This window comes from Scomber scombrus, chromosome 18 (assembly GCF_963691925.1).
Source record: "Scomber scombrus chromosome 18, fScoSco1.1, whole genome shotgun sequence".
Lineage (NCBI taxonomy): Eukaryota > Metazoa > Chordata > Actinopteri > Scombriformes > Scombridae > Scomber > Scomber scombrus.
This window is the reverse complement of record NC_084987.1, coordinates 9,690,654-9,705,745: the sequence shown is the minus strand read 5'-3', so window position 1 is coordinate 9,705,745 and position 15,092 is coordinate 9,690,654. Positions and strand designations below refer to the sequence as shown.

General features: G+C 37.1%; 1 protein-coding gene across 2 annotated transcripts; it reads right to left on the bottom strand.

The window, feature by feature from the left end:
- Positions 1-763: 763 nt before the first annotated feature.
- Positions 764-4,211, bottom strand: psmg3 (proteasome (prosome, macropain) assembly chaperone 3). 2 transcript variants are annotated; one of them, XM_062439035.1, is made up of 4 exons: positions 4,089-4,186; positions 3,907-3,965; positions 2,499-2,727; positions 764-1,413 (listed from the first exon to the last, which is right to left on the bottom strand). In XM_062439035.1, exons 3-4 carry the CDS (start codon positions 2,715-2,717, stop codon positions 1,261-1,263), a joined length of 372 nt encoding a protein of 123 aa, XP_062295019.1. In that variant the 5' UTR covers positions 2,718-2,727; positions 3,907-3,965; positions 4,089-4,186; the 3' UTR covers positions 764-1,260. The 2 variants fall into 2 exon arrangements, with proteins under 2 accessions (XP_062295019.1, XP_062295020.1); XM_062439036.1 differs by lacking the exon at positions 3,907-3,965 and having other exon boundaries at positions 4,089-4,211.
- Between the last annotated feature and the right edge of the window lie 10,881 nt (positions 4,212-15,092).

Sequence of the window (15,092 nt, the reverse complement as noted above, 5' to 3'; positions counted from 1 at the left end):
TTTGTGTGTTTACAGTCTATGGTGTTTACCTAAGGTTCAGCACTACAACATTACTGATGTTCAAATATTGCATTTTTTAAATTTACTTATATTTGCTGCACTCCTATAAACCACAAACTCAGAAATCATAATAGGTTCAACACCTCTCACGCACTGAATAAGCTTCACAAGAGTATATATAAAAATAATGCTGTAGATTTATGAATTAGTAATTGGATGTTAACAAGAATAAGACCCAAAATAGACTTGTTAAAAGATAAGGCCCTTTCCAAATTCACATAAATCTGTATACATGCGTTGTTTTTACATTCATTAGTGCATACGTATTCCATATAAATCCAAAATATTATAAAGGCATTTTATTTTAGCAAAGCCTGGCTCAAAAAGTGAGTCACTTTCATTTATTTAATTTTCAAAACCGACAAAGTTCTGAGGATACTTCAAAGAAAATATGCAAAATTCTACACAGTTGATCTTCAAAGTCAGATTTGTGGACCTTTTGCAATGCTGCTTTTCCTCCGGAGTTAAAAATGGCTACCACGCTATGCACGGCATGACATTTGCTGAACAGGACATTAAATGAGTGCTTAACTGCATTGCAGCCAGTGTAATACAGCTATAATTGATAAATAAAGCAAAGACCTTAACAAGATTAGAAAAGGTCTCGCCCAATTTTCCAGTTTAATGGGAGTATTTGACGATGCTTAAAATGTTTATCCATTGCAAAGCTCAAACTCTCCTTCACTGGGGCTGGAGTGATTAAGTTTCAAAGACAGAAAACAAAGTTTTTAGAAGCAAACTTTTATTTCTCCACATGTTTTAGAACATTTGTATTATACTGTACAAAATGAACAACAGTATAAAGCATTACAAACTACAAAAGAAACAAAGTAATGTAAAGAAAGATTTTGTACAGTGATGGGACTGGAACTACATCATTTTGCAAACTATTTTATTCCAGTTTTTGAGAGCTCAGTTGTTTGCAGGAAATCCAAATATGAAACCAGGTAAAGTATTTTCCAGAAAACATTCCTCACAGTCTCACCAAATCAAAACAATCAGAGTAAATTAAATTGGATGTATACATTTATATCTTAGAGCACACCTCTCAAGTTTTTTTATTAAAGTTTGGCATTTAGGAAAGAGCAAAATCATTTCAGTCTAAAAAGATACAAAATAAACTGTGACATTATGGGGCATCCATCCAGGAGGCTCTTATTTCACCGAGCTATTCAGCTTCACGTCCACTTTGTTGACTTCCTACCAGACTTGACAACTTTTGACGATCTCTTTTATTTGTTTTATTGCGTCTATAGAGGAATCCTTGAGTGCCAGTCCCAGCAGGACAGGCCTGTTGCTGGCTTCTTGCGACACAAACGTTGCCAGGTTTTTGGCACAGACATGTGTCAGAGCCTGGAAACAGACACAGACGTTAGATTATTAAATACATAAAAGCTGCAGTGTAGCATGTTTATGACAGATGAAAATGAATGGTGAGCCTTTTAAAATGTGCAGGGGCCTCTCATGTGTCATGTCACTGATAAAATAAGGAAATGCAGTACATTTCTCACCACATCCGTATCTCTTTACTCTTTGTTTGACAGGAAAATCAAGTAAAGTATAGCCAACTATATTTTTTTCCATATATTCAAACACTGAAGGTTTATCCAAGTATCGGTTCATTTTCCACTTTCAAACTATCAACAGGTAGTCCAGAAGAAAACAAAAATACTTCTCTGTTCACAATATGTACTGTTATCATGGCATATGTGGTAAATAGTTATAGCGTGCCTTTACTGCTGTGCAGCTTTATTAGACTGTATTTCACACACGTCTGAAAAGTATTTCATTTATGTGAAGTACTCCCAAAATGAGAAGCCTTTAGCATATCAGATAAAATGTCTTGATACTGTTATATTAAAGCCCTGATGTGGTTGAAGCCGGTTATCCGTCTGCTGCGTAATCAAGTGCAATAGACAATAACGGAGATGAAGACTCGACTGTTTACATAAAGCCAAATTACATTGCATAACACTGTTTAATCATGGTCATTCAGTCTGTGTCACGATGCCTCTTCACAGCATCTCCCCTCTCACTCTGAAACAAATGCACACTTTACAACAGAGAGTGCAAATATTGTATTTTTAAAATTAACAGAAAAAAAAAGAAAAAAGGTGTGCATGTGTTATAATCTCCTCAAGCAAACATTATTATAATGTATTTCTCTAATGATGAATTATGTTAGCACTGTATGTCAGTTAGAAAATGACATGGTCGGGCAAAGATGAAATAGGTTTCCTTGTGCAAATTTTAACAGCCCAGTGAAATTCAATGCCTGCATAGATCTAATTTCTCCCCCGTCTACCAGAGCAGTTCAGAACCAATCTCATCTGCCCCTCAACAGCATGAAATGATGTGTTGCAACAAGTCTCTCTCTCCGACATCCTGTGAACGAGTCTACATCACACTGATACAACATTTATGTGAACAAAGCGTACCTCTTCTTTTCCCAGCAGCACTTTTGTGGAGAACGTCGGAGTGCTGATGTCATTAGATCTGGAGTCGGGTGTGATAGATATCAGAGTCCCGATTTTGCCGTACTGAGTGATAACTATGAATATATAATTGCTGAACTCTGTACAGACGACCTGTGTTGAAATGCCATTGACTTCTTTTGTTGTCTGTCTCGATCGGATGATAGGCTCAGCGGAAGACATTTTGTTAATCCTGGGGAAGAGCAAAACAGAGAAAAAACAACGCATTAAGATTATTTATGTGCAATATATTTGTTTTCTCAGATTGTCTCAGCTGGTATCACATTTCAGCAGCCAGCAACATGTCTGTAGCCAGATTAGAGGCAAGTCTATCATCAAATACTTCAGACATACTATAGCTGGGATGACAGAGGTTACAGCTTTTTGGGAAAAAAGCAGTTTTTTAATCAGTTGGTTCTGCATTTGATGGCTCTGTATCTTTTCCCTGTGGGGGAGGGTGGAGAACAGGCAGTGTCCAGGGTGGGATGGGTCCTTTATAACGTAAATGTCCTCTAAGGATGGTAGCGTGGTCCCAATCACACACTGAGCTTCCCCTCAACACCCGCCTCAGATGCTTCCTGTTGTGTTCAGTGCAGCCGCCGTACCACACGGTGCAGCAGTAGGTCAGCAGGTCACCAGTATGATTACACAATAAAAGTTCATCAGCAGGTGTGACTGCTTTAACTTCATGAGCAGGTAAAGTCTCTGCTGGGCCTTCTTCACCTGATCATCAATGTTAACAGACGGTGTGAGATCTGCAGAAATGTGGACTCCCAGAAACTTGAAGCTCTGTACCCTCTCTACCTCCTCACCACAAATGCAGAGGTCTAGGGGCTCAGGGCACTTTGAATTTCTGAAATCCATCATCATTTTCATCACCTTGTTCTGATGTTTTGGAGACAACATGAATAATTAATTATGTTATTCAATAATAAATTAAGCATTATTTTCAGCCCTGACTATTTATTTATTTCTCTCTTCAACACAGACTAGTAGATAAAGTTAAGTCATACAATTATTTTATTTTATTTATTTAATCACTTTCCCCCTTACGCTGCTACTTTTTTACACTATACTGCTGTGTCAATTAGAATTTCTCCCAAAGGGGATCAATAAAGATACATCATATCTTATCTTATCAGCTTCTCAAGTGTTAAAATTTGCTGCTCATGTGTATTTCATATTTTTCATTGTAACATGGGTTTTTGGGTTGTTGGTCGAACTAAACAAGACAGCTGAAGATGCAGCTTTGTATATTAAAACACTACGTTGCAGTTTTGACGAAATATGTCTTAAAAATGGCATAAGACTTATACACAAACGCCAGACGTGTTTAAGAATCGCGTCCTCATAAAGACAAACATCACACTACCTGCAGACACCTCGTTTCTCTTTCCCTCTTCTGCTCAGGCGATGCTCATCAGGAAGAAGCTGCTGTCATGCGGAGGCTAGTGTTAGCTACACAGCTAATGTTAGCTTCCGCTGCAAACTTTACACATTAGAATAGATCAACCAGATTTTTTCAGTGTCTGCGTAAAATAAACAGCTCCTCACCGTTTGACTTCGTCTGCTCTCACTGTACACTCGGTTTTTTCACTGAGACGCTTCACTTTCTGTAAACTTCAACCCGGCTCTACTCCAACATGACAACAAACGCGTTTGGTTAGTGAGCATGCGCAAACGTACCTCTGCGTGATGACGTAGGTAAAGTCGCTTACAGGACGGAGTTTCAAATTGTCCCTTCATGATTACATCGCGGATTTATGTGTCTGCAATTTAGGCAAATTAACTTTCCAGTGGTTCAGACTCAGGTCAGTGTTGTTATGGAAGCCCAAATCTGCCATGTGATGAAAAAAATAATACATTATTTAAGTCATTATAATGAAAAACCCTCAAAATAATGATTTAGTATCTCAAAATAATGACTTAGTATTTCAAAATAATAAGAAACCCTATCAAAATAATGACTTAGTATTTCATAATAATAAGAAACCTTATCAAAAAAAATGACTTAGTATCTCAAAATAATGATTTAGTATCTCAAAATAATGACTTAGTATTTCAAAATAATGACTAATCTAATGACTAATTATTATCTAATTATTTTTGAGATAGTATCTCATTATTTTGAGATTAGTCATTATTTTTTAGTTACTAAGTCATTATTTTGAGATAGTGTCTCATTATATTGACTTACAGGATCTTTTTTTTCATCACATTGATGGAAATTGCTTTCGATATGTTGTTGACTATAATTGAAATATAACAAATCACTAGACTATAATATAAATCATGACTATAATTGTATCTAATAGAAATTATTACAATTTCTATATTTTATACACACACACACACACACACACACACACACAGGAGTTGGGCCACCACATGCTGCGAGAACAGCTTCAATGTACCTTTACATTGATTCAAGTCTCTGAACTCTACTGGAGGGATGAACGTCATTCTTGCAAAAAAAAAATTCCCTCATTTGGTGTTGTGATGATGGTGTTGTAGAGCTCTGTCTAACATGTCGGTCCAAAATCTCCCATAAGTGTTCAATTGGGTTGAGAGCTAGTGACTGCGAAGGTCATAACATATGATTCACATCAGTTTCATACTCATCAAAACCTTCAGTGACCCATTGTGTCCTATGGATGGGAGATTGTCATCCTAGAAGAGACCACCCCCACTACAATAGAAATACTTAATCACAGGATAGCCTAGGTGATCACTCAGGACAACTTTGTATTGATTTGTAGTGATGCTTCCCTAAGGGGGCAAGTGGACCCAAACCAAAATGCCCTCCACAGCATAACAGAGCCACCAGATCCTCTCACTGTAATGGTCAAGCATTCAGACCTGTACTGGTTTTTCCTTTCATTTGTCACCTATCTGTATATATAATGCTAAATGCTTTTAATAAAAATGGGACATTTTCTCATTATTCATACACTTGCTACAAGACCTCAGGATCCATATGATCCTAATACTATTGGCAAAGTAACAAACATGATTGAATGTGCTTTGTTGACTTGATAAGCTACTTATTGCTCTCTTGATATTTACTTAATCTATTTTGAAAGTGCTGCAAAAACAATGTGTCAAGACTGTTTAAATCCACTGTAGATGAGTGGGTATTTATTATTTAGTAAGCTACCATAAGAGTCTGTGATTTGCAGATCTAGATCTTGCACTTGGAATTGTATTCATAACTGACTCTTTCTGACCTTGGCATTATTCTCACAAAAATACTTCTTTGCAGTCTCACCACGAATATGCTGTGGAAAAAGATAAATATAGTTGACTTTTCTGTTTTTGCCCAAAGTTTCCAGAGACCTGAAGATTAACTAAAGACTTTGTGTTTCACAGTGCATGACCATACTAATTCTGTACAGTCAAATCCCAGAAGTGATGAAGTGAGGATGATTTACCAGGGCTTTAATAATGTATTATGAGTAAATGTCTTTAAATACATAAATAAGTTGATCCTCTGCCCTGGTACACTTCAATCAATATTAGTGAACATAAAACAAACCCCCATAGCAAGAAATCACAGAAGCAAGATGTTTTTAATTAACTGTCAATAGAGCTCCAATTGCAGGAGCAGATAAAGTCATGCTTTTTTATTTATTTATTTATTCATCAATTTCATTAAATAGTGGCTTTACACGTCAGGCTGCAAACCATTTGTTTATTGGACGAGATGTGAACATATCCATAGTCCTGTGACATGATGGGAACACAATAGATGGGGGGATGGGGGAGGGAGTTGGAGCCATGACAGCTGTCAAAGTAGACCATATTTCATTGAAGAGGTCAATTCCAATTGATAGAATTGGATGTATAAATAGTGCATGAATGGTTTTTACATAGAGTTCGACTCAAAGGTTTAGAGATTCATTTCATCTCATTCCATTGAGTCAGAAAGTGTTTCCAAACTTTTGACAGGTGCTGTGTGTGTGTGTGTGTGTGTGTGTGTGTGTGTGTGTGTGTGTGTGTGTGTGTGTGTGTGTGTGTGTGTGTGAGTGAGTGTGTGTGTGTGTGTGTGTGTGTGTGTGTGTGTGTGTGTGTGTGTGTGTGTGTGTGTGTGTGTGTGTGTGTGTGTGTGTGTGTGTGTGTGTACGAAAAGCAACTGAAAAACTGTTTTCAGGGCCCACAGCGTGACATTGGCCTGACATTTAAACTGCATACAAATGCAATATGCAGGCAAAGACAATTTAGTAAAGACCTTTGAATTCTGGCCACAGATTGGCCAACTACAGCAGTCACATCTGCGTTCACAGCTACAGGAGAGACGAGCAAGTTGAAGAATTTTTCACTGTTTGCAAAAATGCTTGCGTGACAGTTTTTTTCAGGTGGATGTGAGGCTCCACTGAAGTCTGCCAGTGCTGCATCAGGCTGATCCAAAAGAAGCCATTCCTATGAACATGACAACATTCACAATGTCAAATAGAACACGCTCAGCTGAATTGTTATGCACTCTGAGTAGGCAGCCGTAGGTATGAAATTGGTTGGACAGCTCTCTAAACTCCCTGGCTGACCATCTGTGTCCTTGACTGATCATTTTGATCTACCTAAATTGTAATGCAAATATCAATATACAATATTTCTGCATTAATGTATGGACTTATTTTGGCCTTGTGTCTGTTGTATTTATGCTAGTGAGAAATCACCCGCTGTATCCACAGTGTGGACAGAAAGATCAGAGTTTCAGGCTCTGTGATGATTTAACAGTGAGGCTAGAGTCAAAAAGAGAAATGGGGAAGTTTTAAAAGCATAGACCTATAACATTATGAGTGGATATGGGCACATTTTCTTGTTGAGAAGATTCCTTAAAATTAATAAAACTTTTCAGAATGATAATTGAAAGCCAGCTTCATATTCATGGTTAAAAAAGCAACTTCATCCATATCTGTTGTCTTTCTGACATCTTGGAAAAACTTTTGTTCAAGTTCATGGCCACCAGGGATTTTGTTTTCTTGTTCACAAACAAGCTTTCTTGTTTATATCTGACATTCTTCATACGCTAAGACAAGAACCTCTGTCGGAAAGTTCTGCGGGAAATGCTGTCATGTTCTTCTCTTTAATTAAAGGTCACGCCTTATGCGGTTCTGTTTAAAATGGAGAAATTTCAGATTTTTTAAACATGTAAGGCAGGCAGACATGCTCCTGTGAACTAGCAGCCAACACAAATTTTTCTAAAATAAGGCAAGGCACTAGTGAGGTAATGAGGATGTAAAATTAATGATTACATTATACTATGCCTCGCAAAGAATATGCATTACTATTACATGAGAGGAGAAATTTCCACATTCAACCTGACAAACAGCGTGCCCCCCTTGGGACTTTTTATACATTATAGTTTAAGACAAACTAGAATGAATCAACAACAGCTTTAAAACACAAACATGTGTTTTAAGCTGTTTCCAACACGTTGTTTATATGTTGCACACTGTTTTCTTTTCCATATTCCCTTTATCATTGCGGTTGGTTGAAAATGTCCACATTCACAAATGCTGTTCACAGAACAAAGAAAAAGATCTCCTTTCTTGGTTTATCCAGTGAGTAATGAGTAAGTTTTTATTATAGAAATACCATTGAGGCATTTTAATGAGTTCCACTTTCACATTAGTTATTCAATATGAAATATTTCTTTGTGAGTAACACAGGCCTTACTGTGCATCATGAATAACTGTAGAGTCACACTAATGGTTAGAGTGGCTGTTCCACAAGTTCAAGGGTCTTTGAGGTATTTCCAGGGAAAATTAAAATACTTTAATTCATTGTAATATGAGGTTTTGTACTCTTCCTTTCATCTATTTGCTACATTGATGTCCCTAAAACCACCTCACATGAAGGATGTTTAGTCCTGCAGCTAAATGTGCATCTATGGCAGGATGACACTGACGTGAGAATTTTTTTCGGGTTATATTTGTAAGAATCACAGGCATTTAATTTTGGTGACATGCACTTTGGATGACATGTTGATGTTGATTTTAGGAACCAGATGTACTTTTAGACTGTCTTCGAAGACATCCTTGAGAGGTGTTGTTTTGTGATCTTACTTTGGGCAGTAAAAATACTGATGCCAGCTGCATCTCCAAAGTCGATCGTTGGCGTCACACTAAAAAAAAAACAAGTTTGACTGTGACAGATCTCCAAAAGAGTTGATGGTGCTTAAGGGTTCGCAGTTTTACAAACAAATCCAATTTCTCTGTCTGTATGACTACTCAACCATTTTCTCTGTCTGTCTCACAAACAGACACTGTGTCAAAATGTCATCCCAGATGAAAATATCTTATTTGCCGGATGAGGCAGTTCCTGCCAGCTGCCCCATCGCCGCTTTGCATTTCACCTTCACATTCAAATGTGCTGCGTCTCATCAAAACTCTTTGAAGCAAGCGGGATATATATCATGCAGGCTCTTTTTGTCTCTACTTTTTTTTTTAAATACCTCAATATTATATTAATATCACTAATGTCAGATCAATTGAAACATCTCCCTCACATGTGTTCTTTAAAATGAGTGCATGGAGGTGGATGGTGGCAAGGACGGACACTTTCATGTCACTGTATATCTCACTTTCTCTCGCTCTCTCCCTCTCTCACACACACACATACACACACACACACACACACACGGACGGACAATTATTACCCTCGTGGCCACTAGAGTGCTGTGCTGTATTACAGATAGAGCTCAAAAGCAACTTTACCATGACATTTGAAAGTTGCACTCATGCCACATGATATTACCCACTGAGGCTAGTCTCCATTAAGTGTGTGGGTTTTTTTTTTTTTTTAAATACAGGAAAAGACGAACCAGAAGGGGAAAAAAACAACATGTTCAGAGTACTTGTTAGAAAGCTTCAGTGACTGTGATTCACCTTTTCTGCCAGCATGTAATGGTTTCATGATTTCATCATGAGTTTGGGTTATCTAATCTGACCATGGGAAATAAAATAAAAAATCTAAATCAATGTGCATCAGACTAATTAAAAGGCAGTTTGTAAGTGTTTTTCCATCCAATGGCAGAACATGAATATAACAAACAAGTGTTCAGCACTGCAAAACATTTCATCCAATAGCTGAAAAAGCAGATGGTGACTTATTTCAGTAAGCTGCACCTGGTCAAGGTTACCAGCTTCTTATGTTTTGCAGACTACAGCGTAGCCAAAAGAGGTCTGTTGCTCTAGTACAGTTTGTCTCATGGCTTGGTGACTGACAGGCAGACAGATCCAAATATTTCGGAAAAGGAGAGGAGAATCAGAGAAGCAGCAAACGATACCTCCCACTCTGTCTCATCTCAGCTCTTCACAGCGCTCCAGAAATGCACACATGAAATCGCGACTGGAACATTTTTCAGTAAAGGCTTTTTAGCCTGATGTTTGAATGCTTTGTTAAAATTACTCCTTAAAGATGAAAGAAGAGAGGTGACATCAAACTACTGCAGAGAGAAAAAAAAAGATGTTTAACAACTGCATAACAAAATTAACCATGGTTCAAGTACGTTTGCAGTGTTGATGTTCATCTGCAGCACACAAGCTTGAAGCTGAGGATACTAAAGACAGAAAAGCAAATTCTAGTTCTTTAATTTTCTCTTTATGTCTTTATTACAGAGGAATATCCTCTGCTCCTCTTTTCTTGTGAGTAGCAGTAGGCAGCGGCCCTGCACTTACTAATGTATAAAAACCAGTAGCCAATTTGTAGAAGCTACCCCAAGGCCGATGCAACCGCAGCCATTAATACTTCAAGGTGTAATGAAGTTAATACTTCAGAGGAAACAAACGCAGCATGCTGAGGTAATCTTTTAATCCAACTATGATCCGATTAGGCTATCTTTCAAATAACATAACTTTCAGCTAACAGTTTGTCTAGTGTACTCACAAACATGTGCATGTCTGAGACTTTGTGGTGTATAAATAAAATATTCATCAGGATCATGTTTATTTAATTTAATTTCATGTATGTAATTAAATCTGGACAGACAACTTGTCTTAAAAAATAATGCCGTGTTTCATGCAGATTTTATAGGTTATTACATGGTTTGTGTAGTATACAGCAGTTTTACAATGATATATACACATATCACTCAAATGTAATAATAACATTGTTACCTCAGGATAAGAAAATTTGCTATCTCTTGATATTGAGATAAAGCTGCTTAAAAATGTATCCTTTAAAAAACTGCAGGGTGAGAGAGGTAGGAAGCAGTATGCAAAACATACATCGTCATTTAGTTTTTATGTCAAATCATCTGTTTGTGATAGATTTGTGCTGTAATTTGTGGTGCAGATGTGGAAGTTGATTTTAGTACTCTACACAAAAACAGAAAGAGCCCTGTTGCAAAAGTAAATAAATAAATTAGTATATCCCCAAAACTATTACTAAAAACACATGAATGTAAACTTTATTTAAATTAAATCTCCATTTGATAAATGAGTAAGAATTGTTGCTGAAGTATTGTATCAATTTATGAAGTATCCACACTGAGATCCATAGACCAGAGTGGAGGTGGGAACAGCACTATTAATATTTCCATCATGTTGAAAGTGAAACCTGGTTGCAAGTGCAAGGTGTTATATAACTGGTAACCCTTCAGCACCTTCAGATTCCTCAGTATTCGGCTCAACAGTGGATGTATACTTTACAAAGCAATCATTGTTAGCCTCCTCTGCATTACAGTATTTGCAAATGCTTCACATTTTTCACCTCTGATCAAGAATATGTTCAGAAGTAAGGAATATTTTGCTTTAAACAAATTGCCCTCATCACAGGGGTGCTTAATATATTAAGTGCTTCAAATTTCCATTGTTCTCACACATTAAACAGCAGTATTTCGTCCTCAGTCTTGTATTTGTGGTCATTCATCTTCACTAACGACCTTCATTAGGTTTTAAGTTATTTTATCTATGTCCAGGCATGCTTGCTATGCAGGCTGAGAGCCACACTTGGTCAATTATGAAAATACAATAGTTAACACAAGATGGAATTAATGTCACCAAAATCAGGAGATATAGCTGGGGTTTCTCTGATGCCGTCTAAATAGTTGAGCAAATTTGGTTGATGAGTTCATTAACGGTAATCAGATTCAACGGCTGCTTGACACATGCATGTAAATGAAACATAAGCAGCATGCCCTTTAGTGTTGTCACACAAATGTGTCACTTGATTAATTCCAATAACTTTGTTAATTTGTGCCACTGATTATCTGCCTGGTCTGTGATTCAGCACCTCATTAGATAAGACCGGCCAGAAGGCATTCATCGCAGTCTAACTGAGAAATTAAATATTCTAAACAATTAATATTGATATTCAGTAGGCGTGATGTGAAGCAACACAGCTCCTAATTGAATTATTAAACGTGCACTGAAACATATTTGAAACTTCCATTCAATTCTTGCAAAGAAACAGTGAACCTGAAAAGAAGTTATAATTTTACACCAGCAATGCACTCCAGTTGTCACAGCTGACATAATAAAGTGCACTTACTTATTCTTGAGGACAACATAAAAATTGCAGGGGAGGAAGTATAAAAAAGTGCATGTAGAAAAAGTACATAAAAGTACAACCCATGCATTTTCGCAGATGGTAATGGGAAAGAGTTATTTTTTCCTTGATGCCTCAGGAACTTGACTCAAATGGCATCCATTAGTTTTCCACAATGTCGCTGAGTAGTCCCATGGAGAATTCACCACACACCTTCAGACTGTATTGATACCAGGACACTCAAGGGCTCCTGGAAAAACTGTAGGCGTGCACAAACACACACACACAGACACACCTCCCATATCACACCTGCGGTTTAGAAAACAATCTTGTATTGTGAAAATGTGTGTGCTGCATCAAATTCTCCACAACATGCATCAAGGAGCTCAGAAAATACACATATCCTCTTGAAATTTAGTTTTTAGGACATGATGGTTAAATATGTAATATTAACTATTTATATTATTGTTGGAAGACAATGGCTCTAACTGATAGTTATGAATGTGTGGAGCAATGTAAAGTTATTATGTTTTAATTTGTGCACTCATTAATATTTTAATTGGAATGAATAATGAGTTGCATATGTTATATGTAAGCATGTTATTCTTATACTGTTAGATACTATCAGTCTGTCATGTTAGTGGATGTTAGTGTAACTCCCTCCTCTAACTAAAGTGACTGATGTTCTTCGGTTCCCAGGATGATTGCAACAGCTCCCAGGAGAACGGACATAAAGTTATTGCTTTCAATCAAAGGTGGCTGTATGATCATGTAATTACTGTACAGCTGGTCAGTCCAGATTAAGTCTGAAATATGACTGTTGGTTAAAACACAGCATTTTTCTGTGACTGCATCCTGAAGCTACACCTCTGGCTCTCTTACAGTGGATTTTTCCCTGTATGATTGAAAACAGGTAAAAGATGTCCTCCTTTTTCTTTGAAACCTGATCAAAATGTGATTTTTTACAAGGGGTTTTGCCAGTAAATTAAACATTTCAATGAGACTTTACATTTGTCTGTGTTCTGAATAAGAAAGATTCCAGACCCAAATATGCAATATTCATTGCTGAAAGCTACTTATATCTAACTAGCACAGTGTTTGTTAAAAATGTGACTGTTCGAAAAATTAATACAGTTGAGGTGTAAATGAGTATATACACCAACAAGAAAGAATTCTATTATACACAAATGTTAAAAATAATAAATACCCTAACAGTGAATAAATGATATTTTCTCATTTCAAGAAGCCCAACATAATGGAAACATCTTAAAACAAAGTGGATTGATCTTGGGGCTCTTAGATCATTCTTTTCTGTGCCTTCAGTTCAGATTTGAGTGGGTATGTGTGTGCTTGGTCTGTACTGGTTCTCAACATATGAGACAAACTGGTTTTAAACTGCCTGTGGAAATTATTTACTTTGTTTTATGTGCATAGCTACAGTCATTGTGTACTGGACTCAATGCTTCCAAAACATGGGTGACCTACGCTTAACCATTTACCTGAACGCCTCCTGTGTAGACACTCCTGCTAATGATCTGCTAAACATGCTGCCAACACTACACTCTCTGTCAAGACACAGGCTAAGCATTCTTGATTTGTTTTCGCTGTCTACTTTTCTCTTTTCTATGACTCGTGTCACGCCTCGGTCTCTCCCTGACATGCTGTCAGAGTCAGTCGGCAAAGCCCTGAAACTCCACCCTGCCCCTGCACAGAGCAGAGTGGCAGATTTACAGGTCTATATTTATATTCTGGAGCCCTGCTGGAATATCTTTGCATGATTTACAGTAAAAAAAAAAAGTATAATTGTCCTTTAAACAGCATCAGAGTTGAACCACTGCAGGTTGTTTTAGCTTCTGTCTCTTTAAGGCCTGCTCCCGATGAGTCCACTCTGTTCTGATTGGCCAGCTTCTGGAAGCTGTCCTTCGTTAGACCTCTGCCACCTTCGAAGTCTACATAAACAAACAATACGGGTGGAATTTTTTTTCATGTTTTCACTCTTTGTTCAAATTCCAAATTCGATGTTAATATGCAAGTGGACAACGTTAAAAACCCATGCAAGCAAACCAATTGTGGTCTTGCACAAATTACCTGACATAAGGAGAAGTTAACGGGACTTTGCAAACAAAGCGTTCTGAGCTTCTTATTAAACATCCACGGTTCAGATCAGGCCTGTGTTGAAATTATGATTAATCATTTGCAGTTTGCAGTTGGATTTGCTGTCATTACAGTGAACTCTGAATGTGTTTACAAAAAGAAATCTCTTTAGCAGAGTCCGATGTCAACAGCTGCGTGTTGGAGAGAAAAACACTTGCTTGAAAGTCGCAGGATTTTCTCACCTTCTTTGCACCTTTCAGAACTTGTTGTGCCTCATCACCGGGTTGGTACCATGTTTGTGTGCCTGCAAGAATGGAGATTGAAATATAACCAGAGATTTGAGAAAACGTTGTCTTTTTTATGCATTTTTTTAGAGAAAGGGATGATGCATTACAAAACTTTGATTTGTTTGTTTTACATTACACCTTTGTACAACTTAAATTTAATTGCCAGTGTGATAGTTACAGTATTTTTAGTGAAATTTCTCAATTATACAGTACTTGAAATAATTTTAAATTAAAAGTTGTCTAAGATGGTGGTAAAGTATGTAAGTACCAACATTGTATTTTGTTTAAATAAGTTAACTTCAGCATTTTATTCAGCATGATGTTTTCTTATATTCATACTGCTTTCTTAAAATTATTCTTCAGGCATAAAAAAATAAGAAAAAAAGAACACGTTATTATTATTATTATTTTCTTTTTGTCGTTGTTGTTGATTTGATTGCAACTGTTATAATTGGTCTACATTTTCTAGGCACAGGCTCAAATTTCCACAGTCTACATTTGTTTTAATTGTTACTGCAAATATCCCTGTAGAATCTGGACAATTAAAGCAGTGTATGCTTTGATTTGTGTACACTGAAACACGAGGCGAATCCAAAGCAGCTCACTAAGGACCCTGTATGAAGGTGGCTACATATTTTAATGACTTGGCCTTTAATTGAACATGCTGAGACATTTTCAAATCCCTAAA

Coding starts and splice junctions, on each gene's coding strand:
- psmg3 (XM_062439036.1), bottom strand. CDS start 2,717: ATGTCTTCCGCTGAGCCTATCATCCGATCGAGACAGACAACAAAAGAA. Junction 1,414..2,498: donor TGCTGCTGGGAAAAGAAGAG/GTACGCTTTGTT, acceptor GTCTGTTTCCAG/GCTCTGACACATGTCTGTGC.